Raw genomic sequence first — 25,548 nt, forward strand, 5'->3', positions numbered from 1 at the left:
TGAGGGGTTTAAGGTGAGTGAGGGTGAGTGAGGGTGAGGGTGAGTGAGGGTGAGGGGTTTAAGGTGAGTGAGGGTGAGGGTGAGTGAGGGTGAGTGAGGGTGGGGGGTTGAGGGTGAGTGAGGGTGAGTGAGGGTGGGTGAGGGTGGATGAGGGTGACTGAGGGTGAGGGTGAGTGAGGGTGAGGGGTTGAGGGTGAGTGGTTGATGGTGAGTGAGGGAGAGGGGTTGAGGGTGAGGGGTTGAGGGTGAGTGAGGGTGAGGGGTTGAGGGTGAGTGAGGGTGAGGGTGAGTGAGGGTGAGGGTGAGTGAGGGTGAGGGGTTGAGGGTGAGGGGTTGAGGGGTTGAGGGTGAGGGGTTGAGGGTGAGTGAGGGTGAGGGGTTGAGGGTGAGTGAGGGTGAGGGTGAGTGAGGGTGAGTGAGGGTGAGGGGGTGAGGGTGAGTGAGGGAGGGTGAGGGGTTGAGGGGGAGGGGTCGAGGGGGAGGGGTCGAGGGTGAGTGAGGGTGAGGGGTTGAGGGTGAGGGGTTGAGGGTGAGGGGTTGAGGGTGAGTGAGGGTGAGGGGTTGAGGGTGAGTGAGGGTGAGGGGTTGAGGGTGAGTGAGGATGAGTGAGAGTGAGGGTGAGTGAGGGGTTGAGGGTGAGGGGTTGAGGGTGAGTGAGGGTGAGGTGTTGAGGGTGAGTGAGAGTGAGGGTGAGTGAGGGTGAGGGTTGAGGGTGTGTGTGTGTGACAGTAACTTGTGTGTGTGAGGGCAGTGTGTGTCAATGCAACGGGGCTCATGTTATCGACCTCAGAAGCATTAAAAGTGTGTCTTGGAACGTCTGAGGGCAGCTCGTGTTACAAGCTTGCTTTGAAGATGGTCATGCAGTGCTGGGAGTGGAGCAGATGGTCCTGTTTATGACCTGCAGAGCGCGTGTGAAGTGGGCGCGGATGAAGTGACTGGGGGGTGAGGGGTGTGCAGCCTGGTGTGCTGAAGCCTGGCAGCAGAGGCGGCGCGCGCCAGCAGAGGCGGCGCCTGCACACAAATTGGCTAAGTGGCTAAGTGGCTGGTGGCAAATGGACGCACATCAAAGGAGCCGCGAAAGTAGCATGCAAGCAGAGGAACCAGAGACTCATCTGATATCAATATTGTTCTCCTTCTGGGAGTGAGAAACTCCAGCTTTTAGAATGGTTTCATCACTCATCAAAAACACAATTCTACAACCAGAGACACTATCATTTCCCATTCTGCGTACAGATCTTCCCATGTGTAGGAGTGGTCCCAGTCACCGGATAAGTCCCAACTGCGGCATTTTTTGCATAGCCATCTTTTTATTTGCGTACCTAATAATGTTTGATCTATACACCAATGCTATCGGACTCCATTCTGCCCCGCTCTATCATGGGCCGATTGCAGGATGCCCGATAGCTTCTTGCGACCTTTGGCGCCCCTAGACCACCTTCGCTCAGTAGTAAATACAATTATTTATATTGGAATTGAGTAATGTCTTTTCTGACTTGCTTTTCATTTCATGCATCACAGCCTCCCTACAATGTAACTACGAAAGGTTGGTATGGCAGGAAAGCTGCCACTTTAACAAGTGTCTGCTTGCAAAATGTGATTACCGCAGCCAGGTCTAATAGTTTGAAGCACACACTTCCAGCAGAAACAAGGAGAAGGGGGACTTACGGAAGGGCAATGCACCCCATAGGTCAGAAACAAATACCCCAAACATGGCAGTACACACACCACAGGGCAGGAAGAAGGGGCACCGACAGGGCAACACACAGGGCAGGGAGCAGGGATCCCGACAGGACAGCGCACAACACAGGGCAGGGAGAATGGGCAGCGCACACTACAGGGCGGGAGAAAAGGGAACTGACAGATTAGCGCACACCACAAGGCAGGGAGAAGCGTTATTGATAGGGCAGGGAAAAGCGGTACTGACCATGCAGTGCATGCAATGGGGAATCGAAAAGTGGCACTGACAGGGAAGCGCACAGGACAGGGAAAAGCGCCACTGACAGGAAAGCACATACCACAGGCAGGGAGGAGCGCCACTGACAGGGAAGCACAGGGCAGAGGGAAACTGCGCTGGTAAAGTAGCACACAGACAGAAATGCGAGATGCGCGCAGTGAGAGGGCAGGGAGACCGGCGTGCACTGGCAGAAGCGAGGGAGGCCTATTGTGCGAGTGTAAGATGGAGAATGACCTGTGCTGGGAATGGACCGGAGGATGCGCTCAATCACAGGGAAAGGCAAACGCTGAAACTGAGGGTGAACGGATGCGCAAAGAAGCATGCAGAGCAGCAGCGCTAGAAAAGCGAGCCAGCAACAAAGGATGACTGCCCGGAGGTCGTGATCAGATGTGGGAACAGAGACAGAATATACAGCTTCAGAGTGAGACGACGAGTGTCGACGGGGGATTGGAAAGAAGAGCAGTCAAGGGAACGGATTCTGCCATGATATGGCCGTAGAAGCTGAAGAAAAAGATCCAGTCGATCAGGGAGACTGAACAAGAGACCAAGAACGCTGGGCGCAGTGAGCCCCAAGGCAGCGCTAGATCGCCTTGCGATTCCCATCCAGACCCACATCTACCTCGGGCCAAGTCCCATCAGGAAAAAAAGCAACAATTAAAGAGAGTCCTGGACAGCAGATGACAACCTTGCAGGGTGGGATCTACGTGCTACTCTTCAGAAGCGAGAAAGCTGTCAGTCCCGCTCGCCTCCTACACAGCCCCTGCTGTACCACAATCAGAAGGAACGTGACGAGCGCCGTCAGCCAGACGCCAAGCAGGAAGGCAGCGTTTAACAAGCATCAACAAGGCTAGCGGCAGGCAGGCAGGGGAGGAGAGGAGGAGGGGGGAGGAGAGTAGGGGAGGCACGGCCTAGCGGCCGTGCAATCAAGTAGTGAGGGGGCGGAGCTGGGGGAGGCTGTGGAAGAGAGTAGGCAAGGCGACACGGCGGGAGGGGGCGGAGCGGGTAAACAAAGACGGACATGCACGCGCCCGTGACTTTTAAGGTCAATGCGCATGCGCATAAGCTTAATGCGCATGCGCATTGACCTTAAAAGTCACGGGCACTGCAAGGAATCGCCACGATTCCTTGCAAGTTAGATAAAGTGTGGATGAGCCCCTATAGTCTCGCTTGCTCGATGCGCATGCGCATCGACAGGCGAGACCTAACTATTGTGTTTGATTGAATAGACTAGAACGTTGCTCTAGAATAAACTGGGCCATATACCCAGTTTACAATGCATGACAATTGTCTTGCCTCTTAGTTCACTAATGGTTCCTACTGAAAAACTATCACTTTTAATAAAGTGCTTCTAAGTGCAGCGCTCTAATTTGAGAAACTAATGTCAAAGCTTCTGCAGGTTAAAGAAATACACTTTTTTAAATTTTCAATAGACTTTATTTTATTTTAGATGATGTTTGTTGTATGATGTACATAGCAAACACAATCAGGATTCGGCTCGTGCACAGCTTTAAGATCCGAGCCAGATCCTTGGCTCAACACTGCCTGTTAATTTGTTTGCTTGCCCGCCTCCAAGTGTAATAACAATCAACCTATAAAGGTCTATTTCCTTTAACATGAGCGTTTCACGATAAGTAAGGGAGACCAGATGTCTTTGTTGTTACTTTCGAAAAATAAACAGATCAGACCAATGGCATCTGACATGATTGGCTCGGATCGATAATCGAGTCCATTTTGAATAAGACCAAGTGCAATATAAGCACTGTTTTTCACACGGAAGCAAACACATTCTTCCAAACTAACTGCTGTAGGAAGAAAGATCAACATAAGGGAAGACTCTCTCTGTAGCACTTCATAAAGTTCTTCAGTTGATCTCACAAGGCCAAGCTATGGCAGTGTCATTCTCTATTTTAATAATTGTTAGAGGAGTTCCCAATAAATATTGTGTTGTTCTCAAGAGGGTCGCACTGGGACAGAAGATAGGCCCAGGCACCATACAACAACGGCCCCATTAGCAAAACAGACATCTAAAAATGTTACCAACAATCAGTAAATCGGGGCAGTTTTGGACTTGTAAATATTCGCTCTCTAGGTGTTTTGCAAGGTATGGGAAATTGCATTCAATATTTTTCGTAATGTCAGGGAACAGAACAGTAAAAACGGGTCGGTCCATAAAACAGGCCCAAACAAATGGTCCGCTCATCTTGCACCTCCAGATTGTCGTATAAACTGCATAACAAAGGGCTCTAAGGCACGCCCCATGAAGAATTCTTGGGACAAATAGTACCAAATGGTGCGTTGAGGAGCACACTGGTAAAGCAGGTAAACGTGAAAGCACATTAGCAGAGCACGCCAAGATATAAGCACTTCTTATAAAGTGGGAATAAGTCCAACCCCAGGGCTTCTCTGGGGAGAAAAAAAGAGTCAGTAACATGCCAAAATTTGACAAAATGCTTGACAAAGGGGTTTGTCCTTTATCCTTCTACATGTTTAGTACCAGATTGTAGTCTTTCATTTTAAAACATATTGGTAGAGTAAAAGTGAAAAGCAATGCCAGTTTCTACGTGCTACTAGTAGGTTATATGAGTTCAAATGTGCCTGGTAAAAGTTAATTTCAGACACACTATATGCTATGAAACAAGCATAGTACTGGTCATATGGCCCAAGCCATTTGCCCAGTATCATGCCAAAGAGGTAATGGCCAGTAATATGTGCAGACAGTTTTGACATGCCTGACAAAAGTATTTGCATTGCAAGTAATAAACATGAATAGCCCCCCACAAGTTCCTTAACACAAATTCTTCACTTGCTGGGCAATAGGCATGGCCAGTTTACAGCAACATTTTGGCCAGTTTCCCCATCTTCTTTATCCATCCACACCCCAATTCGTCCATGTTGAGCTGCCTGATAAGCATTGGAATCCTTCTGCTGCTCCCTTGGGGTGGTGGACCCAGGGGGGAGTGGGCACACTTCAACTCACTAAAACACTGCAGAGACTGGAATCCTGGGATTATCAGTACACTCAATACTCGTTCGCTACAAAAGCAGGATGTGCATATTTATGACCTCTTGTTAGACAATCAACCAGACTCTTGTTGCTTACTGAGACTTGGTTATCTGAGGCCTCAAATCCCACTATTGCCTCAGGCAACAACATTCTTAGAAAAGATCGGAATACAGGGAAGGGAGGCGACGTTGCCATCATTTCTAAACAAAAGTTCGAGTGTCTCCCTCTTATATCTGACAGTATCGCAGGTGCTGAATGTGTGGGTTTTCGCTGCACTCTCTGCCCTCATTAATGCGTAGCAGGTATTCTGCTGAATAGGCCGCCGGGAGGACTTGGCAATTTTATTTCTTCACTTAATGCTGCCATCACTCCGCTTGCCTTTAGATACAATCAGTTTCTACTTCTGGGAGATTTTAATATACATATGGACAAAACACAGGATCCTCCAGTAATCTTGCTATTTGAAACGATGAGTACCTGCAATTTGACCCCCTGGATCTCATCTCCCACGCATAATAAGGGTCACATTCTGAACCACATTTTCTGGAACACGTTATTAGTGAGTACCCCTCCACTCCCCATTACTTGGTCTGACTATTTCCTTATTAGTTTTAAAATTCCAAATGATAATAAGGCCACCATACTGAATACGACAAGGCAAGAACACAGCTACAGAAACTTCCATACAGTAGCGGTCCCTGCACTGGCAGAGGCTTTAGAACCCTCCAGAGTCCAGCCCAGCACTACAGGGCAATCAAGACTCTGTCGCTCTTATGCTTGAATCATGGCTAAGGTCCAACATTGATACGGCGGCCCCTTTGACCTCTCTCAACCTGCAAGGAGGATTCACCCTTCCGCTCCTTGGTTTAATGAACCTCACAGAACCAGTAAAAACATTTGTAGAGGTCTTGAAAGGAAATGGCGAAAATACAACTCTCATGAAGACAGGAAGACTTATGAAACAGCCCTGAAAGTGCATTATAAACAAGTTAGAGAGGCCAAGAAGAATTTCCTACAAAATAAAAATGAAATAGTTCACAATAAGGATAAAGAAATCTTTAACATAGTGAAATCTTTTATCTCCCCTAGGGCTGCCAAGAAGGAAGCCCCACTTTCAGCTGAGTGGCCCAGGCAAATAGAAACATCCCTCCACAAGAAAACTGCTCTTATTCAACAGTCTTTTGACATAGTATCAGTGGAGGACCTACGCCTCTATCAATCCCTAAATGAAAAATTATGTTCTGTGCAGCCCCCGCACTGTTAGAGTTCCGAGAACTGCAATTAGAGGAGTCACTCAACTACCTCCTGAGCCTTAAATCAGGTCCCTCCACAGATGCTTGCCCTGTCAAACTAGTAACACCTTTAGCTCCTATTGTTAACCCCATAGGTAAATAAGGTGCTGAACATATCCTTTTCTACTTGCAAAATTCCGAACATCTGGAATCAGGCAAAAATCCTACCTCTCTTAAAAAAACTATCGCAGATCAGACTGATCCAACCAACTACAGGCCCATAGCTATCTTCCCGATTTACTCTGAGGTTTTAGAGAAACATCCAAACAAAGCACTTTCAGAATACATCAAAAATAGAATATCTCTCAATCTGGCTTCAGGTTAAACTATAGTAGAGAATCCGCTCTATTGGAAGTTACTGAATACATCAAGGATAAACTTGATCAAGGTGGTAGGGCAGTTCTTGTGCTTCTCTTCCTCTCGGCGGCCTTCAATACGGTTTGGCATGAAGACTTCTTGACAGGTTGAGGAACGGGGACGGGACCGCCTTGGCCTGGATGACATCATTTTTGTAAGACAGATCGCACGAAATATGGACACCACCTACTCATCCCCTATGCCAATCCTGAGAGTAGGAGTACCACAGGATTCCAATCTTAGCCACACCTTCTTCAATATATATATGCCACCCGTAGCATCTTCGGTACAGGAAGATGGAGTTAAGATTATCTCCTAAACTGATGATATACAATTGATCTTTACGTGTGAAAAAGGAGCAGATTTTGTCGGAGACAGCATCAGATTCTGCCTCACGATGTTATTCAACTGGCTTAAAATAAATCAGTTAAAAAGCAATCCGGACAAATCTGATATTACTTTTTTTGTGCAAGCGGGAGTGTGTGACTGGAGCGCTTGGTGGTCAATGGAGTTGTCTCCCCCCTCAGTCAGTCACAAAAAGGAGCTCAGAGGGACAAGAAAGAACAGGGTTTGCCCTCCACTCAAAAACCATCAACAATCAATAAACCCTGTCCTTTGGGCGTAAATAATGTCAGTATATCTTGTAACAGACCAGTCACATGTTCATGATCTCTGTTACACTCCCCTATCCACTGTCTTTTCTTCGGGGGTACTTACTGCAATACGTCCAAAATTCTTTAGAAAGTTAAAAAGAAAACATATTGGCCAACAACTCTTGACAGTCGCCTAGAACAACAACATAGGATGTCTGTCAGTGGACACCAGGAAGATCGTGGTTCGGGCCTTAGTGACATCAAAATTGGACTACACTAATAGCCTGTACCTAGACCTACCTGACTATCTCATTCAGCGTCTACAAGTAGTGCAGAACGCAGAGGCCAGAGCGATCCTTAGGCCAAAGCCTTGATCTCATATGACCCCTATTCTCGTATCTCTGCACTGGCTCCGAATGAAAGGAAGAATTAAGTTTAAAGCCATGGTAATATTTTTTTAAGCACTCCATGGCCAAGGCGCTAAGTATCTCTGGAAGCGCCTTAACCGCTACATTCCCACAAGGGTCTACTGCAGACCTTGCATGCCTCCCCAGAAAACGCTTAGCGTGCATAGGGGGAAGATCCTTTGGGTTTCTGAGTGTACAAACATGGAACAGCCTACCTGCCTCATTGAGAGTCTCAGCTGACCAGAAAACGTTCAGAAAACACCTGAAAACCTGGCTTTTCAAGAATTAGCCCTAGCTTAGCATCCTGCCACTCACTATGTCCACCTTAGCATTGTTGTTCCATCTTAGCCCCAGGACACTCTAGCCAGAGTAGCTGCTTGCGCTATATCAAATCGATTCATTTAATTTTTTTCATAAATTATAACTGCTTCATGTAACGTCCGTAACCTGTCCACTAGTTTTAGGTATGTCTCCTATGTAAACTGCATTTGATGAGTTACAAAGCAAGTTGGAATTGTTAAAATCTTGAGTTAGCACTCATTTACTCAAGTTCACAGTATTTGCTTATTCTACACTATACTAATTTATACATTCATGTAGCCTGTTTACATTTTAATAAAAACTGTTTTTATCTGCCTAAAAACAAAAAAGTCAGTAGCTTGAAGCTCCTGCGTCACCTGTACCAGCTCCTTTAGTAGTAGGCCAGGCACCCGAAGCAATGCCTTGCGCAAGAAAGAGCTCTATAAGACAATAAAGAGCCCTCTGGTATTTTGAGCAGTGATGGACAATCCTAGCCTCTGTGGATACCTGCGGCAGGCCAGCAGACTGAGCAGACATCTGGAAATTACGAACCACCGCGGGCAAGCATATTATTTAGCAGGACTTTAATACAATTATTCACAGGCTAAAGTATTTAAGTCACACACGTGTGGATTTGATGCAAATGAACTAGAAAATTATGCAACCAGTTCTGTTGGTATATAATGTCCTGGCTACTTGCTGTCACAAGAGTGAAATGCCCTGTGTCCTTCACAGTACTATTTGTGGTGTTGCTTGTGGCAAAAGCTTTTTGAAGGGAATGGTTTCCAGTCTCATGCTCCAGATTAGATAAGCAAGGTCTCTGGCGTGGAAGGAATATTTGGTATTGCAGCCATGCAGCCAGAGTTTGCTATTAAACAACATAGGTTTTTCTCAGCATTTATAAGAGTTACGCTGCTGAGAATAAAGGATCCCTGGTGCTGATGTAGGGCATGAAATATTTAAATATGTTGTTCTGCACCCTTTGAAATGCGCATAATGCCTTCATCCAATGTATCTGAAAAGTAGTAGTGCTGTAAACTGTACTATTTAATATAATAGTTTCCCCAAAAATAATCCAGGCAACCATGAAACTTCACTGGAGTGGATCAGGCATAGTTATTCTTGCTTTCTTGTGCAACGTAGGGCTAGTATTTTTCCAGGACCTGTTTCGTTTTAGAGTCCCACCCTTACAGTTCTACTTAGAGAGGATACTATTTACATGCTCTTATCTAGATATTGTAGCCACAAATGCACTGTTGGAAAATGGCTCTCCCTGCAGGGTCAATCCCAAACCTTTTTGCCTTCACCCTTCACTTTTTGCTGAATTCGTTTTTGCTGGCATTAGGACTCTGAGCACTTTCCCACTGCTGACCAGGGCTAATGTGCAAGAGCTGTCTCCTCTAAACATGGTAATGTTGGCTCATACTCAATGGTCTATTTAATTTACTTATAAGCCCCCCCCTAAAGCGCACTACACATGCCTAGGGCCTGTCAATTTTCTTTTTTAAATTCTGTTTATTGATTTTCAACAACAATTTATACCACAAGAGAGTGGTCCATTACAAACATGTAAAAGAACAGAGGCCATTACATTACTGCATTCTTCCTCCATGTGTAAATGGTACATTCACATTGCATTAGTGTATCAAGAATTAAAAAACATAAAAGACTATAAATGTGACAATGGGTGTCACACAACAGCACAACGCTTCAACAAATTGATGAGGGCCTGTTAATTAAATGCAATGAGTGGGCCTGCTGCACAACTTTGCACCCATTTAGGTAGCCCTCTAACCAGGTCTCCGGCCTGCCATTGCAGAGCCTGTGTGTGCATTTCCACCTGACAAGATAAACCTTTTGTATGCGCAAGAGGGGTGTATGCGCGGTGTCACAGGCTGCAGGTGACATAACCGGGACTCGCCTGCGGAACGATTGTGTTCCTTGGCGTCCCCCTCACCGGACACCATTTCGAGTTTGTAATTATTATAAACTCGTAAATGTTTTCCCGCACTTGAGGGAACTGTCTCCACACTCACTACGGGAGGTGTACGGATCCAGTGGACCTACCTCACCGCAAGGGTATTATTATCCGAAGTACGGAAAAACCCAGAGAGACACTGAGTGCGACGGTCCTGAAGAAGACCGGAGTGACCCCTTGGGCACACACAGAGCGGTCGAAACATGTTGACTCTGGCAGTGGTAGGAGGGAAGCCTTGAGATTCCTAATTATCTCGTAGTGGCTTTTTCCCATCCTCTTCTTTCTTTTTAATCCTGATAGGGGTGGCAAGAAAAGCTTAATAAAGGTTGTGTTCTGGTTGACACCCTTAATCAGTTTTAAATCACTTTTCCTAACTGCACCCTTTGTCGCACTTTTTCAGTGGTGATCACTTGGAGTTTGCACTACTTTCACCAAGATCTATGTTATATGTTGTCTATGTCCACTTGTCTTGACTGTATGTATTGTTAAGAGAAGTTTATTATTTTCTTTCCCCTCCCTTATGCTCCGCCCTGTGTGTGGCTACACCAGGGCGTTTTGCAAGCAGGCCCGATGATGAAGCATGTCACATACTTCGGTATGAGAGTGAGGGCAGTTTTTTCAAATAGAGTAATTTGCCCTATTGGGGCCTTCTCTGTTTGGTTATTTTGTTGATATAACTCACTCTATACACCCTTCTTGTGCATACATTAGAGTTTCCTGGGGGTCCGGGGTGGTAGAGTATAAATGGTCTTGACCCTCACCCCTCCTTTGTGTTTATGAGATAAACCTTTTGCCAGGCCCAAACCTTCCTTTTTATACATAGAAGTCACCCATAAAAGGCCCTGGACAATCCACTGGGCAGAGTGCAATGTATTTAAAAGGCAGGGCATATACTTTTAATTTTTACATGTACAGATAGTGAAAATCTGTCAAATTCCTTTTTCACTACTGCAAGGCCTACCTCTCCAAGTGTGATTCCCAATTGTGAAGAGAGAGTCTTTTCAAGTTTGGTGTCTCTGGAATGACAATTTAAAATCACAACTTATGGTGCAGTCCCATTTTAAATTGCAATTCTGAAAATGCCACGTTTAGGAAGTTGAGATTTTCTTACTGTAGACATTTGGGGCCTGCTGCCGGTTTCCGATACACATCTGGGGAGGGTGACAGCTAGGCTTTGTTTATTCCCCCTAGATAGCCACGCACAATCAGAGCTTAGTTATGACTTGATGGGCCATCCTGGCAGGATGGGAGGGAGAAGCTGGACCCAGCCTCCCTTACACCTGAATAGGCTGTACCTTGTTCCAACACAAAGGGCTGCATACCCTCCTGTAGTGAGTCTAGAGCCAGGGCAGGAAGGGAGGACCTCTGTGCACTTCAAATACCGGTCTTTAAGTCTCCCCCACTTCAAAGGCACAACTGCGTATAAGTACTGGACTTCTGACACCATCACTTAAGTACACTTCTGGACCGGAATTGATCCTGACAGGAAGGACTGCCATTCTGTTGGGTTGCTGCTTTGCTGGACTCCTGCCTTGCTGCATGCAGTCCCTCTGCCAGGGTGAGAAGGAATGGACCTGCATCATTTGTACCCAAAATGACTCCAAGGGCTAGCTAATAGGTCTTCTGATCTGACGTCTCAGGCACATAAAAGATTTCCAACTTACCTGCTTCTGCACTCTGCCATCTGTGAGTCTGGCCTGACAAGTTGTGCTACCCAATTCTGGACCCTTGGAAGTGAGTCCTAAGGTGCTTGCTGCAGCAAAAACTGTGCATCCTCTGTTGAGGCGGTGCATTAGTGCCATTGAGTAAATCCGAAATAGGCGCACTGCCCCAGATGCGTGGATTGGAACCGGCGCATCGCTTCAGTTGCGTGGATCGGAACCAGCACACCACTCCTGTTGTTTGACCAGTACATCGCCTCTGCTACTTGGATCGACCCTATGCAACGCTTTGGAACCACCACTGCACAAGGTCTCTGAATCTCCATCAATGGCATCCTCGATGACGAATCTCCGCATTGAAGCTCTTCGCTCATCAGAGCAGTCACGTCATCGCTGCTGCGCAGATCAGGACTGACGCATCGCTCCGACTGTTTGGATCAACAGAGATGCATTGCTTCAGCTGTGGCCCGCATCTCCGACAACACATCCAAGATCAAGGTACTTTTGTTCAGCAGGTACTTTTATTCAGCAGGCCTCACGGGGTCCCTGTACCCGGCCTATGCTCCATCGCGATCAGCCTGAAATCTTTACTTTGTCCCGGTCTGGCGCGACCACATATCCCAAGTAAGCGATTATTGCTTGCAAGCACTATTTTACAGTTTATTCTTTTAAAATTCATATCTCAAGTTCTACATATAGAATTTTTGTAGTTTTGGTCTGGTTTTATTTATTAAATGAAGTTCCACGTTTGCAACTTGGTGTGGAATATTTGTGTGCAGTGTTTGAAGTGTTGCACAAATACTTGTTTGCAAAGCTACAAGAGGGTGAACACAGGTCAATTTAGGGTTGGGATGCTTCTTTCCCTGACTAAAATTGTGGTTTCTGCCTGACTTGGGCTCATAACCTAGTCAATCAACAACCCACATTCTAACATGCACATATTATTTACATTCTACCAGGAAGAGAAGAGGAGCAAGAGAAAAGGTTCCAACTGTCGTTTTAGCTATTTTCTATAGCTTATTTCAAAGTTCTGACATTTCGAAGTATTATACATTAAATAGGCTACTATTACTCAATTTACAGTCACTCAATTTTTCAAACTCGTAAGAATTAAAGGTTTATTTTGCTATGCCAGAGTTTGAACTAGTGAACTGAAGACTGCAGCAGAAGGCAGGAGCAAGAGATGAAGTCTGAGCATTTCAGTTACCATTTAGAACACCCAACATAATGTAAAAATATTTAGGACTGGTGTTAGTTAAGACCAGTTGATTTTACTAATATTAGATGTATAAATATACTTTTTTATAGTGGATTTCATCCAGCCATCTTCATCCATTCGCTTGATTTTGTTGTCATTTCACTTTTTTCATCCGCCCCAAAGCTTACAGTATAGGGCAGTGGGTCAGCTCACTTCAGCCTGGCAGCTTCCACAACAAAACATTTTGCAAACATGCCAAAGAAAACAATCACTGACAAAACCAAAAGGCTGATAGCCAACACCAGACCTACAGGATTTGCCAATTTTTATTTGAAGGCATTGGTGTATTTATTCTGCCCAGAAGAGATAGCCAGGTGCAACATGCTGTTCTGTTACTAGATGGCATGCTTCTACATACAAACAAGAAATACTGCCTTCCAAATACAATGTGATGAGGACTTATTTGCCCAATTTTCTTCAGGAATTTCAGTCACCCATTCATTTATTGATTGCATTCTACTATGTACAGAAAAGCAATCTGGCCTAGAAAAGAAAAAGGTGCAGTGCAACGGCAAATTACCATTGTCTGCTCCTCAATAACATTGAGTAGTGTCTCAGTAAAACAACTTGTAATACCAAACACATACTGCAAGTTACTTCTTCCCAGTTACTGCTTCGGATTTTTGATTTAAGAACTCTTCCTAGTGATTTTAAACAAAGAAATGTGCAAATTAAAGGGTATTGTGAACTTCTGAATGAGATAGGCGTCAGCCACAAAACTGCATAAAAGCTCCCAAGATCCCCTGCACACATGTTTTTCAGGACAGCAGAAAAGATGTGCTATTAAAGTATTATAATCACAGGATATTTTTCTCAACTTTCCTTACCTCATAGTCACAGGGAAATTTTTCTTCACTATCTTTTGCTGAGCTGTGACCTTGTAACATTATCCACTATTCGGTTTTATATTGTTGCATAACCCAACACAATCATGCAGTGATTATTTGGTCATCAAGGCTCTGAAGCAGATTTGAGGCAGCTTAAGCTATTTGGAATCTTGGTCTATCTGTAGCATCATGTTTTTGAATCATTCTTCAGTGCAAGAGTTGAATTTGACTCGTGCTTTAGTTCAAGAGATCCCAGTGGATTAACACTACACTATGCACAACTTGAATAACATAAGCCAAAACCCCACATGCTGGGTCCTATGCACGTTGTGCCATAGCAGGGTCTGATGTTCTACCAAATAAACCAAAAGAACCGAAAGAATGCCTATGGGAATGAGGATGGTGGGACACAGTTGGAACCGTACATGCACCAATGCGTCCCTATTGCTTTTACTTTTTACTATGGATATGTGCTGTAATCTTTCTGAACCTGGAAGACAAACTACAAGTCCGTGGGAAGGATGCTGGGACATTAGGAGCAGCTGAGAACTACAAACACATTTCAAAGTAACAAAAAAATAAAAACAACCTTCTTTATTGTTGACAGGTTTGAAAGAGTTAAGAAAAACTCACTATAAACAAAAGGTCAAATCATTTAAGAGCATTTATACTCAAATTCAGGATCACTGGTTATTCTACCTCTTTTTGTACTCACCCATCTTGCCTTCTTTCAATACTGTAAAGGCAGATTGAACAGTCTTCTCTAAATAATATCACCATATTACGGAAGACGCTGAGTAACAAGGTCTCCGACTGCACTTTGGTAATGTGAGCAAAAGCATTATCTAGGTTTGCTGTCCGTAAGTAAATTCTCAGCTGTAAATAAAGATCATGTTTTAGTACTATTATATCACTGTAAGTAAACTCAAACGAGACAATCTATTTGTATATATATTCATAAAAACAACAATGCACGGAAATGAGAAATTAACATAAGGTAGCTTCTTCACAAATCAATATACCTTGTTTACAAATCAATATACAATGGCTGGTTTGCGTCACAAAGATTTGGGTGGCAAATACAAAAACAATTTTGGTTCAGTCAGTGAGTACTGTAATAGGTACTGTCTTTTGAGCATTTTTACTCTGGAATTTTGACGTAGTAATTTAACATGCGTGTGTCTCTTGCTTCTTTAACAGTACATAGGCTAGGGGGCACTGTTACTAAACTAAAATATAGGTAGTAATGGAAATAAATCAAAATAAAATAAGCCTTGACATCATATATGTATAAGTAGTGATACCTCTGTGGCAGGGGTGATTACTGTGGGTTAACAAGGAAAGAAACTATGCTAGATCTGTAGAACCACTGACTATATAAATGATGGTTGCTCAAAATGAAAGTCTGCACAGAAGCTCACTCGAAGATTTGCATATCAAAATAATGTAAATTGGTGGATAAAATTTAAGCCACTGGCTAAAACGCCAAGTTGTTTCTTACTTGCTGTTCCACAACATTCCAAGGACAAAGCTAGGCACTGTGTACCTAGAAAAGAGTTAATTTTAAACCACATTTCCACACAGTGTGTGACTAAAAGGCAGAGAAAACTGAAGAGAACTTAGAAGAGTAAATCAGTGCTTTTTAAGATCAAGATGCCTCTGACATCAAATTTCAGTAATGCTTTATTGAAAGAACATCTTAATAGTAACCTAAATAAATGGCGAAGTCATGCCTGCACTTTGGTGCAAGTTCCGAGATATTAGGAAACAACTGCAGCATTAAAAAGAGGTATTCACTTTCTTCATGTACCATGCCTGTTTTGATGAGCCTATTTGACGCAATCTACCACAGGCATCAAAACAACCTTGATACCAGGACATCTACCTCACCCGCCTCATGATCACCCCCTCCCCCGGTCTCATCCCGTCAAGAGTCACTGAGCTCTCTACAAAGACAGTAATGGAAATAGCTTGAGTCAATGTACATACCAATGTGATTCTATATCTTTCTAGTGACATATTGTTTTATACGATGGTATTGTTTGATGCCTCTTAATTCTCTGTACATACTAAAATGTTAATGTTACCCTACAAGTGACAATGTTGTAAAGCGCTCCGATACCGTCAAGTCTGGCTAGCGCTCTAGAAAACTCCTGAAATAAACAAAAATAAAAATAAACTACTAAAACAAGGATTTTAAGACTCATCTCATGAACCAGTTGGAAGCCTATGGCTGCAAAACTTAACAGTGGTCTAAATATTGATGGTAATCTCAAGAAACAGAGCAAATAATTCAAAATAAGCTTCTTTAGTGGGATTAGTAAGGACTATAAATACAACTGGAGCTAGAAATAAACTAGTAGATTGATTTGCTTCAGAGAAAAACTTCACCCTAGTGGAAACAATATATGGAAAATTAGTAACGATAAGAGCGAGTAGAAAAGTCACTTTAATGGTAAGGAACTCTAGGACAGATCATAAAGGTTCTAATTATTTTCTTAACCACAAACCGGCCCACAACATGCGGCTCTAACTTCTTACAAGAAACTGGAATCTTACAATCGTAAGTACTGATACACACTATATCCTCCCAGATAGCAAGTCAATTTTTCTTTTGATATCTGCACACCTTTTTAGGTCTCGCCTAGGCAGGGCTTGCTGTGTCTCTTTGAGAAATGCTGTTTCCGGTATGGACTCAAAGCTCCGCCCATTTTCTGCCCATCTTTTCAATTGGCTCCTCTTACTGTTGTTTCTAAATGGTGGCTTTTGATTTGTGAATAGGATTAGTAGTCCCTCCATAGTACCTTATCATCTCCTTTTGTAACCTCCCATGAGGCCTGCCCCTGTAGCGTGTTGTTGGTCAGTATGTTTTATTTACAGTTAGTGAGCACAATTTTCTTAAATGACTTTCTCCTATTGCACGCACAGTATGCTCTCCTGCAACCGCTTGTTTTTTAAGCAGCGTGGGCGTGCTTTAACTTATCTTGTGTTTTTTGCTTGAACAATAGTGGCTACGCTATTAACGCTGCTCATGCCATAATATATATTTTTGAAAGTACAGGAGTTTTAATTTGTGTTATGTTCTTTTTTTAACACCACAGCATGCTTCACGTTTAAGAATGGGGGGCAGAACATTTCTTTTGATATGCAGGGCTTGCCCACATCAATCAACACACTCGCAACACACAGTCAACAATAGCGCCCACGCGGCTCCAGCTTATTTAAACTCTCCAAGGTCACACACTACTCCTTATTTCTGTCCCACTAGTCGGCCAAACGTCATCGATTGGGACGTTACCTAAACGTCACACAGGGTACAACCTATACCCGGAAAGCAGGGAGGCTCCCCAGGTCACACACTCGGGTTTTCTAAGAGACCTGTTTTCCGCCAGCCGAGGCGCTGGTACTTTTGCCTGTGTCAATAGGGCTCAATCTTCCACTATTTTTCTTTTTTTACATGGATGACGTCTTAATATTTCCTTTCAAAGTTTGCAAAAAAGTAGCAGCAGTTCACTTTGTCTGTAGGTACCTTGTTGCATTCAAATGACATATGGCCTGTTTTCTGTCCCTATTTGGACGGTTCGGTTAACGAGGCTTGTACTTGTAGATGCTGCAGCTGTGGGTGTATCTCCTCTGTCTTTCATCGCTGTAGATCTCGTTCATGTTTTAGTTTTTGTCTCACCATTCACAGAGTGAGTGAGTTCTAATCAGATGCTGGCCTTCACAGCTGGTAATTTTTGTAAGGAGTGCCAGGAAATAAAGCTTTCTGCCACTGTGAAAGAAGAACTGCATCACAGGGCTAAAACAAGCATTTCAGGTGCAATGGGTCTCGCATTACTCCAAGTTTGAGCTATAGGCGTTGCATTATTATTTGCAAAGCCTATAGCTCAAACTTAAAGTAATGAGAGATCTATTGCATTGCAAATGGTTGTTTATGTCTTCCTTTGCTTTTCAGTACATTTTCATATACTTGTTTATGATGCATTTAGTACATCCTGCCTCCGCCATACCACTAAAGCCTTTCCTCCATGGAATCCTTAGCCACCTCCTGTGTTGCTTTCCTATTGGAATGAGTTGGTGCCACTGACCATTAACTCTGAATAACCTCATACAACAGTGCAAATCATTTTCTTGACTGAATTGTAACCCTGTTCAACTTCTCTCCAGCCTTCGTGAAATTGTACTTTAACATTAATTTGTACTTTAACATTAATTCTAATTCTTCTCTTCAGACCAGTATGGTTCCGTCTCTTTTTATAAAATGTTTGCCACAGCTCTGCGGCAACTTTAAAAAAAAGAAAATATTTTGGCCCCTGGAGTGGTCCTTGTGGGACCCCACCACCAGGCCTAGGGGGTCAGGGTATTCCTATCCTGCCACCTTATGTTTTTGTTTTTCATTTTTCTTGGGATTAGGGCTGAGTCCCAAGATGACTGCCACCACTTGATGGTTAAAGTGGTGGCACCATTAGATCTGTCAAATCCGGTGACCCTAGGCATTCCTAGATATACATAAATCTTTTTTTTTTAAATAGTTAAAAGCTACTGAACAAATTAACACAAAATCACACAAAGTCTTTCTGGACCAAGCTCTATCTTTCTGCCAAATCTGATGTAATTTCGTTCTGTGGTTCTGGCTATAGTCGTGTCTAAAATTCCTATGGGAAATTGCATGGCGAAAAAGCGATTTGCCCCCCGTCCCCCTTTTCTAGGCCCATGATTGACGAATCACCCCAAAACTTTCCAGACAGCTGTAGAATTGACTGGCACACTAGTTTTGAAACTTGTGACTATTTGTCAAACAGCGCAAAAGTTATCAGCAAAACAAAAAATGATTTTCCTATGGAAACCAGGTCCTAACTATAACTACCTACTGGTGACCACTAGCAGGTCATATATATAAATACACAAATATACAATTATATGTATGTATATAAATATATATATATATATACACACACACACACAGATATACACACACACACAGTTTTTGGAATAAACAGGTTTCTTCAAAACTTGTAAGGCATATGCGCAAAATAATTTCATTTTTTTTAATCTAGTGTCTCACCTCTTCTTGATGATCATTTAAATTGTAACATGCAAGCACAATGAACTCATTCCACCATGCCAAACCTCCGCTCACCATCATGTTTTGCTCCTAAATAGAAGGAAACAAAAACAGTTCGACGATTCTTAAAAGGCATAGAGAAAACACAAAATATGTGAAAAAATAAAACACAATACACTCCCCTAATGATCAATAAAGATGCACATGGTTTCTTAGCTCATTAGAGACCAGCTGAAATTTCCATTCCAGCTGAAAACTTTCCCTCAAAATGGGAATTATTAGTGAGGTATTCCCGACTACGGATCCACCTGCTGTACGTAGAGTTGGTAATAGAACTTTTCCAGGCTACTCCCCATTCGACATAAACCTATTCAAGAAAACTTGTTATCCCCATAGCAGACCAAAGTACTACCAATATATCCCGTATCGATAATACTGAAACTAGTATTACCACCTGAAATCAAGGGCCAACTCGCAATGACAGCCACAACACATAAGCACTCTCACTACCGAAAAGTAAATGTTGATGTATTTTTTCATGACAATACCATTAAGCATTGCAAAACTATGTTTCCCTTATGGTAATGCATCCCAGACTATACCATGATTCAAATGTTTCCATAGACCAAAAGAAAAAATAGGTCTGTAGGCTTATCTTCTGCAGAACAATATCTAGTAGTGGTTTTGTGGTCATGCACTGATCACCCTTGCTACCACCGTCCCCACTAACCTACTATCTTTTACAGCATTGCCTGTCTTGCTTTCGGTATTGCTTTGGTCCTATAATTGTCTACTTCTGTGTAATGGCATCTACTTAACTGCCATGCTGGTGAGAGCTTGAAAGATGATCAACAGACCCATTGTTTTATTTATGTATTCAAATGTCTTCTAGGTCTTCAGAAGGGGTATTGAGATTGTTGGTTAAGAAAGCAACTTTAATGACCTAGCTGTTTAATTACTGATGACACTATTTACCCTTAGAATAATGGTAATAATAATGTCAATTACGTTTCTTCTAATATTTCTTCTTTATATTCCTATCTATCTGTGAAGGTATGGCTGAATAAAAATGAAAACTATTGGGAAGGGCACACATCCTATCCAGGTTTAAAGCAAAAAAAGTGCAAAAAGCCAAGATTATCCAAAATGACCAATTCCTTCGAAAAATGTGTTGTACAATATATGTGGTTTAATTAATGAAGCAACACTGTGGCCTGTCATGTAGCTGTTATGCTAACCATCATCATCAGGAAGATAAGGACATGGCAAGTCATATGTATAACCCCATCGTAGAAGTCATTCAGTCCCATCTTATCTCCTGTGCATGAGCTGACCTTCCCTGCTCAAGATGATCTCTAAATGCTGTTGTGTGAAGTCACTTCCTGTAGAATGACTATATAAAGAATTCAATTTCCTTACTGAAAGTTTTGGAATGCATTAAAAGCCAAATTTTCACTTCTCTCTCTAGTGATTTTTGTGACTGACATTTTCCATTTTTTCTTTAAATTCTATACTCCTGTTTTTTGCTGGGTGTGTTTCTACGTTATCTCAGGGTGGGTTTGGAGCCTAGTTTTTCTTCTTGTCTTTCTCCATCTTCAATCAAGAGATTCATATTGCCAAGGAGGTTTTATCTGATCTGCCTATTGGCCTCGTCCAACTTTTGGCACACTCTTAATGTGACACTTGACACCTTCAAGTTTAACTTGGTACAGGATGACACCATGGCTACTGTGAGGAGTAACCCTTTCTTTGAGTAATCAAGAAGAATAAGTGAAAGGTTCTCACTGCATCTGGCCTTTGACAGGGTGTAATGTATTAAACATGAATACCTCTCTGGATCTAGCACAAACTCTGCAGCCATTGGCTCAGCACTTACAACCATTACATATGGAAAATACATTGTTAAAATAGATTTTAGCATAAAGGACTCTGGACATTCCAGTAGCCCCTTTGGGAATCTCATGAAACTAGGACACTTTTAGAAATCCCTGATGGTGCTTTGTTGGTTCGTGCACAGCACAGTTAACGCATGATTAAGCCAAGGTACGGACCTTGTTGGTTCCCTTCCTACGGCTGCCATGACTTGATTAACACCTTCCGTGACAGTCTCCGATCCTTGCTTGGAAAACTATTAGTCTTTTTTACTTGTATTTAAGAGTATATTTGAGCATCCCAGTGTTGAATATTCAGCAGTGGAGTTCTTTGTGACAGCCAGCCTTTCACTTGTAACTTAGTGCATGGTGAGAGTGTGGTTACTGGGAGAAGCCCCCCTTTGCTTAGCCAATCTAGAAGAGGGAAGGGAATTCTTCCACATCATTCAGCCCTTTAAAAGTTTTAAAGATGTTAACCATTTAACCAATCTTGTAAGCTGATGTGCCAATAGCAGATCTGTACAGTTTTTGGAATATATTTACCTCTATAACGCATATCTTTGTGTAACATTTTGGACGGGATCACAAGATATGGGGAGGAGGTCATTAACAGAACTGAACACCGTGGATTGCTGATGATTTAAGACAAATGCATGGCTGATAACTATGTAAATAAAGTACACCAAGCTGTACCAGGCATAAAATATGCAGTTAAAATTAGGCTGCTGGTCCTTATTGACTATCAATTTTTAGGTATCTATTAGGATGGTTTACCCCTTGGACAAATTTTATTTGAGTTCAAACAGTGTTTAAGACTATCATAGCGGTCAGTTTGTTGCCCTCACACCCAGGGCAGGTGGCAAAGGTTGGTATGTAATGCTTAATCAGCCTGTGATACCAAGCAAAGCACGCTTCCCTTCATAACCCAAATCAAGATAGTAATAAGGTGACATTATTTAAAGCTCTCCTACCTTTCAAGGATTTAGCCACTTATCCAGATAGAGAAACAAAATCATATTCATCCAAGAAAACTGAATTTATCTTCTCGCATTCAGAACGCTCTACACTCTTAATCTTCTGAACAAACTCGATACATTCAAACTGGGGTCATTAGACCTATCTGCAGCCTCATGTTCACCAATCATGCCATGTATGACAGACAGAAGAAACTGCGTGCAGAGCATGATCATTAAGGCGGTCCTCTCTTCCTCATAAGCTTCTTGTGACCTTGGACCTTAGTATAACTACAACTTGGCTAAACAAAACCCATATAACCCATTTTCACTTAATGTATAATGCAGGAAAACCGATATAATTAAGGTTGTAATTGGAGACTTACGTTAATAAGAAAATTATGTAACCAAGAGAACAGTTCTTGAAGTAATCCCATTTCCCTTGGCACTGATTAACTCTGCAAGTTGCCCATCACAAATGATGGCTAACCAGAAGAATAAAACAAGCGAGTAGTACAATTCAAAAGATAACATTACAAATTATTGTCAGAAAGTAAAGGTTTTAAAACCATACAAAAAAAATTCGTTTTCAAAACTGGTTTATGCACTCACCTGTGTTATATTTCCAAACAACTTCCATTTCTTAGTTAGTAAGGAATAATGTGCAAAACCAAACTTGCCGACAACAGCAACATTCTTTCCCAACTTGTCAATTGTTGAGATCTATACAAAGTAGGGTAAAAAAAAATCATGTTTAGCACTTTCTTGAACACTAAGTGAAAAAAGAGGCTGCACTTTCCTACTAAAATTTCTCTCTTCAATCTGCTTTCCAGCAGGTATACAATTGAATATTTACCCAACATCACACAAGATTTCTGAAAAACATGCAGCACTAATCTCAAACATAAGAACAAAGCTTGATGAAACAAACACAGAAAGGCTGGGAGGACTTAGCATCACTATATAGGAATCCAATTTACAAGACATTAATGGCAATTTCCATTTAGTCACAAGACATTCCACTATCTTAAAATCTATTAGCTATGAGTTGGGGGAGTGAGCGGCTAATATGGATAAAAAAGTGTGCGGTGGGGTCCATGACTGTTCAGGAATTCTAATGAGCAATTCCAGCATTAGAAGCCACTGGACACAGCTTCCTATGTAAGAACGTTGCCCTGGATGGAACCACTTGAGAGAAATATTGTGCAAGTGAGAAGTTACTTCCAGGTAGGTATTGACTAGGGTAGAGCATATTGGCCCCTTGGTTTTACCACAGAAACACTTGATATTGCACGCCCTCCAGTCAATAAATACATGAAAGTGTGGAATAGCTACCCTTTTCTGAGCTACTCTGGCCAACTTCACCCTTCAGTCTGTCCCAGACCTGCTGACAGAGTACCTGAAGAGCTTCTTGTCAGCATTAATCAGGATTCAGCGAAAGCTGAGATTTAAGCAAAAGGGGTTCTGCCTTAAGGTCCAGGTGTGGCTAAAGATGGAAGGGCCCCTTGAGATCTCATGGCACTCGAGAGAGGTGCGAGGAGACCTTTTCCAGACAGGAGTAGTGATGGGATTAGAAGTCGTTTGAGGGTGGTGAACTGGCACTGTTGCTATGAGAAATTGATCCTTGGGATTCAACTGAAACAAACAGAGCAGTTTGCAGGAGGGAGGCCCTGGCAGAGATTAAGATTGAGGGTGGTGGGGAGTGGGAAGAAAGGGGACCAGGCAAGACAAAGAGGTAGAACAGGCAAGAGAAAGCAGTGGGGCAGGCAGGGGAAAGGATGGGGCAGGCAGGGGAAAGGATGGGGCAGGCAGGGGAAAGGATGAGGCAGGCAGGGGAAAGGATGAGGCAGGCAGGGGAAAGGACGAGGCAGGCAGGGGAAAGGACGAGGCAGGCAGGGGAAAGGACGGGGCAGGCAGGGGAAAGGATGAGGCAGGCAGGGGAAAGGATGTGGCAGGCAGGGGAAAGGATGGGGCAGGCAGAGAAGGTTGGGTAGGTGGGGGAAGGTTGGGGCACACAGGGGGAACGGTTGGGGCACACAGGGGCAACTGTTGGGGCACACAGGGGCAACTGTTGGGGCACACAGGGGCAACTGTTGGGGCACGCGGGGGAAAGGTTGGGACTATCGGGGGAAAGGTTGGGACTATCGGGGGAAAGGTTGGGACTATCGGGGGAAAGGTTGGGATACTACGGGGGAAAGGTTGGGATACTACGGGGGAAAAGGTGGGGACACTACGGGAAAAGGTGGGGACACTACGGGAAAAGGTGGGGACACTACGGGAAAAGGTGGGGACACTACGGGAAAAGGTGGGGACACTACGGGAAAAGGTGGGGACACTCCGGGGAAAGGTGGGGACACTCCGGGAAAAGGTGGGGACACTCCGGGAAAAGGTGGGGACACTCCGGGGAAAGGTGGGGACACTCCGGGAAAAGGTGGGGACACTCCGGGGAAAGGTGGGGACACTCCGGGGAAAGGTGGGGACACTCCGGGGAAAGGTGGGGACACTCCGGGGAAAGGTGGGGACACTCCGGGGAAAGGTGGGGACACTCCGGGGAAAGGTGGGGACACTCCGGGGAAAGGTGGGGACACTCCGGGGAAAGGTGGGGACACTCCGGGGAAAGGTGGGGACACTCCGGGGAAAGGTGGGGACACTCCGGGGAAAGGTGGGGAACCGTGGCTCATGACGAGCTGAGCTGGTCATGAGCATGGGAGGGGTTAAGGCAGTGATTAGGAACCCTAGAAATCTCAAAGTGTGGTGCAATGAAGAGGAGTACACCTGGAACATATGCCAACTACATGATATGGATGCGTGTGTTTTCAAGGGGCTTTCAAAATGTGCACCACTCAAATTTTCCTAGTAGTTACATTCATGGACGACGTGGAGTTAGGAAACGTACTTGCACTAAGTATTTAGCAAGGTAATGTTTTACCTGGGGTGATGCCTTTTCACACTTTATGCATGTAGCCCGCTTTACCTATGATTTTCTTTTCATGCTTAGCTTCCCAATCCTCCTATGTCATTCCCTTTATTCCCATGGTTATAGCGCCCTTTTTGTCACTAGCTGATGGGTGCAACGACAATTATTTAAATGGAATTATGATTGTTTTCTGTATTGAAAGCTGCAGAGCGAAAAGTGTTCACATGAATCAAAAACAAATCATTCAAACTTAAAACACAATATCTGTACATCAAATCTGTCTGTAGAATCTAATAACTGCACTTCACAAATGAGCACTCCTCTTGCTACTTGAAAAAAATACTTACCCGAATAGGCCAGTTGCTCTCGAGGTACGTGCTCTGAATCTAAACAAAGAGAACATATCAATGGCTTACAAATCAATTGGCAGGTTCACTAAATCTGATACAAATACTTTTGAAGCAACATACAAATATAAAGTAAATGTTAGTTTATAAAATAGGACTTAAATAACATAATAATAAAAGTATAGAGCACAAGGTTTCCTTAATGAGGATAATAAAAAATTTAAAAAATAACTGGACAGTTGCAGTTTCCACGCACTGCTTCACACAAAGGCTAAGCTTTCTTGGGCCTATCATCAGAATACAATTAGACTGCTTCTCTACTGGGAAACATTTGCAGTTGTCGATGTATGAAGCAGTGGGCGAACTGCAGATCATACAGTATAAAATGAAAATTTGCCCAGGTACCACGGCACCGCAGTTTGTCTCTCCAAGCACTGTCAAACAGGATCAGTCAATGGAAACATGGTCAGAACCTCAGGGTGGCTGTTAGCTAGGATGGAGTATGAGGACAACCACCATGCTGTGCAGCTCCTCTGTTATTTTCGCAACTATTTCTCCTGGCTCCCTTGACTATCCAAACCACCTGCTATCTGGCCTCACTTTGGAGGCATTGCATTCATTTTTAAAAAGTGTTATTCTTGCAAATTCGGGGATTTTCCTTTTGTTGACTGTGAGGCTGCTCTTTTTAAACTTACTTTGACTGCCCAGTTTACTATGTCGGCGGTTTTGATTTATCGACCCCCAGGACCAGCTGGTCCTTGGGC

General features: G+C 43.4%; 1 protein-coding gene across 2 annotated transcripts in view; it reads right to left on the minus strand.

Moving 5' to 3' along the window:
• Nucleotides 1–25,548, minus strand: part of RIC1 (RIC1 partner of RAB6A GEF complex) — an 882,831-nt gene that overhangs the window by 166,382 nt on the left and 690,901 nt on the right. For both annotated transcript variants that reach the window (XM_078675923.1, XM_078675922.1), the window contains exons 13-16: nucleotides 24,785–24,823; nucleotides 22,133–22,243; nucleotides 18,697–18,786; nucleotides 14,347–14,507 (exon numbers count right to left, since the gene is read on the minus strand). In XM_078675923.1, coding sequence (XP_078532049.1) covers nucleotides 14,347–14,507; nucleotides 18,697–18,786; nucleotides 22,133–22,243; nucleotides 24,785–24,823 — 401 coding nt within the window. The remainder of the gene's footprint in view (nucleotides 1–14,346; nucleotides 14,508–18,696; nucleotides 18,787–22,132; nucleotides 22,244–24,784; nucleotides 24,824–25,548) is intronic.

The sequence above is a fragment of the Lissotriton helveticus genome, chromosome 2_1, assembly GCF_964261635.1.
Source record: "Lissotriton helveticus chromosome 2_1, aLisHel1.1, whole genome shotgun sequence".
NCBI classification, from domain to species: domain Eukaryota; kingdom Metazoa; phylum Chordata; class Amphibia; order Caudata; family Salamandridae; genus Lissotriton; species Lissotriton helveticus.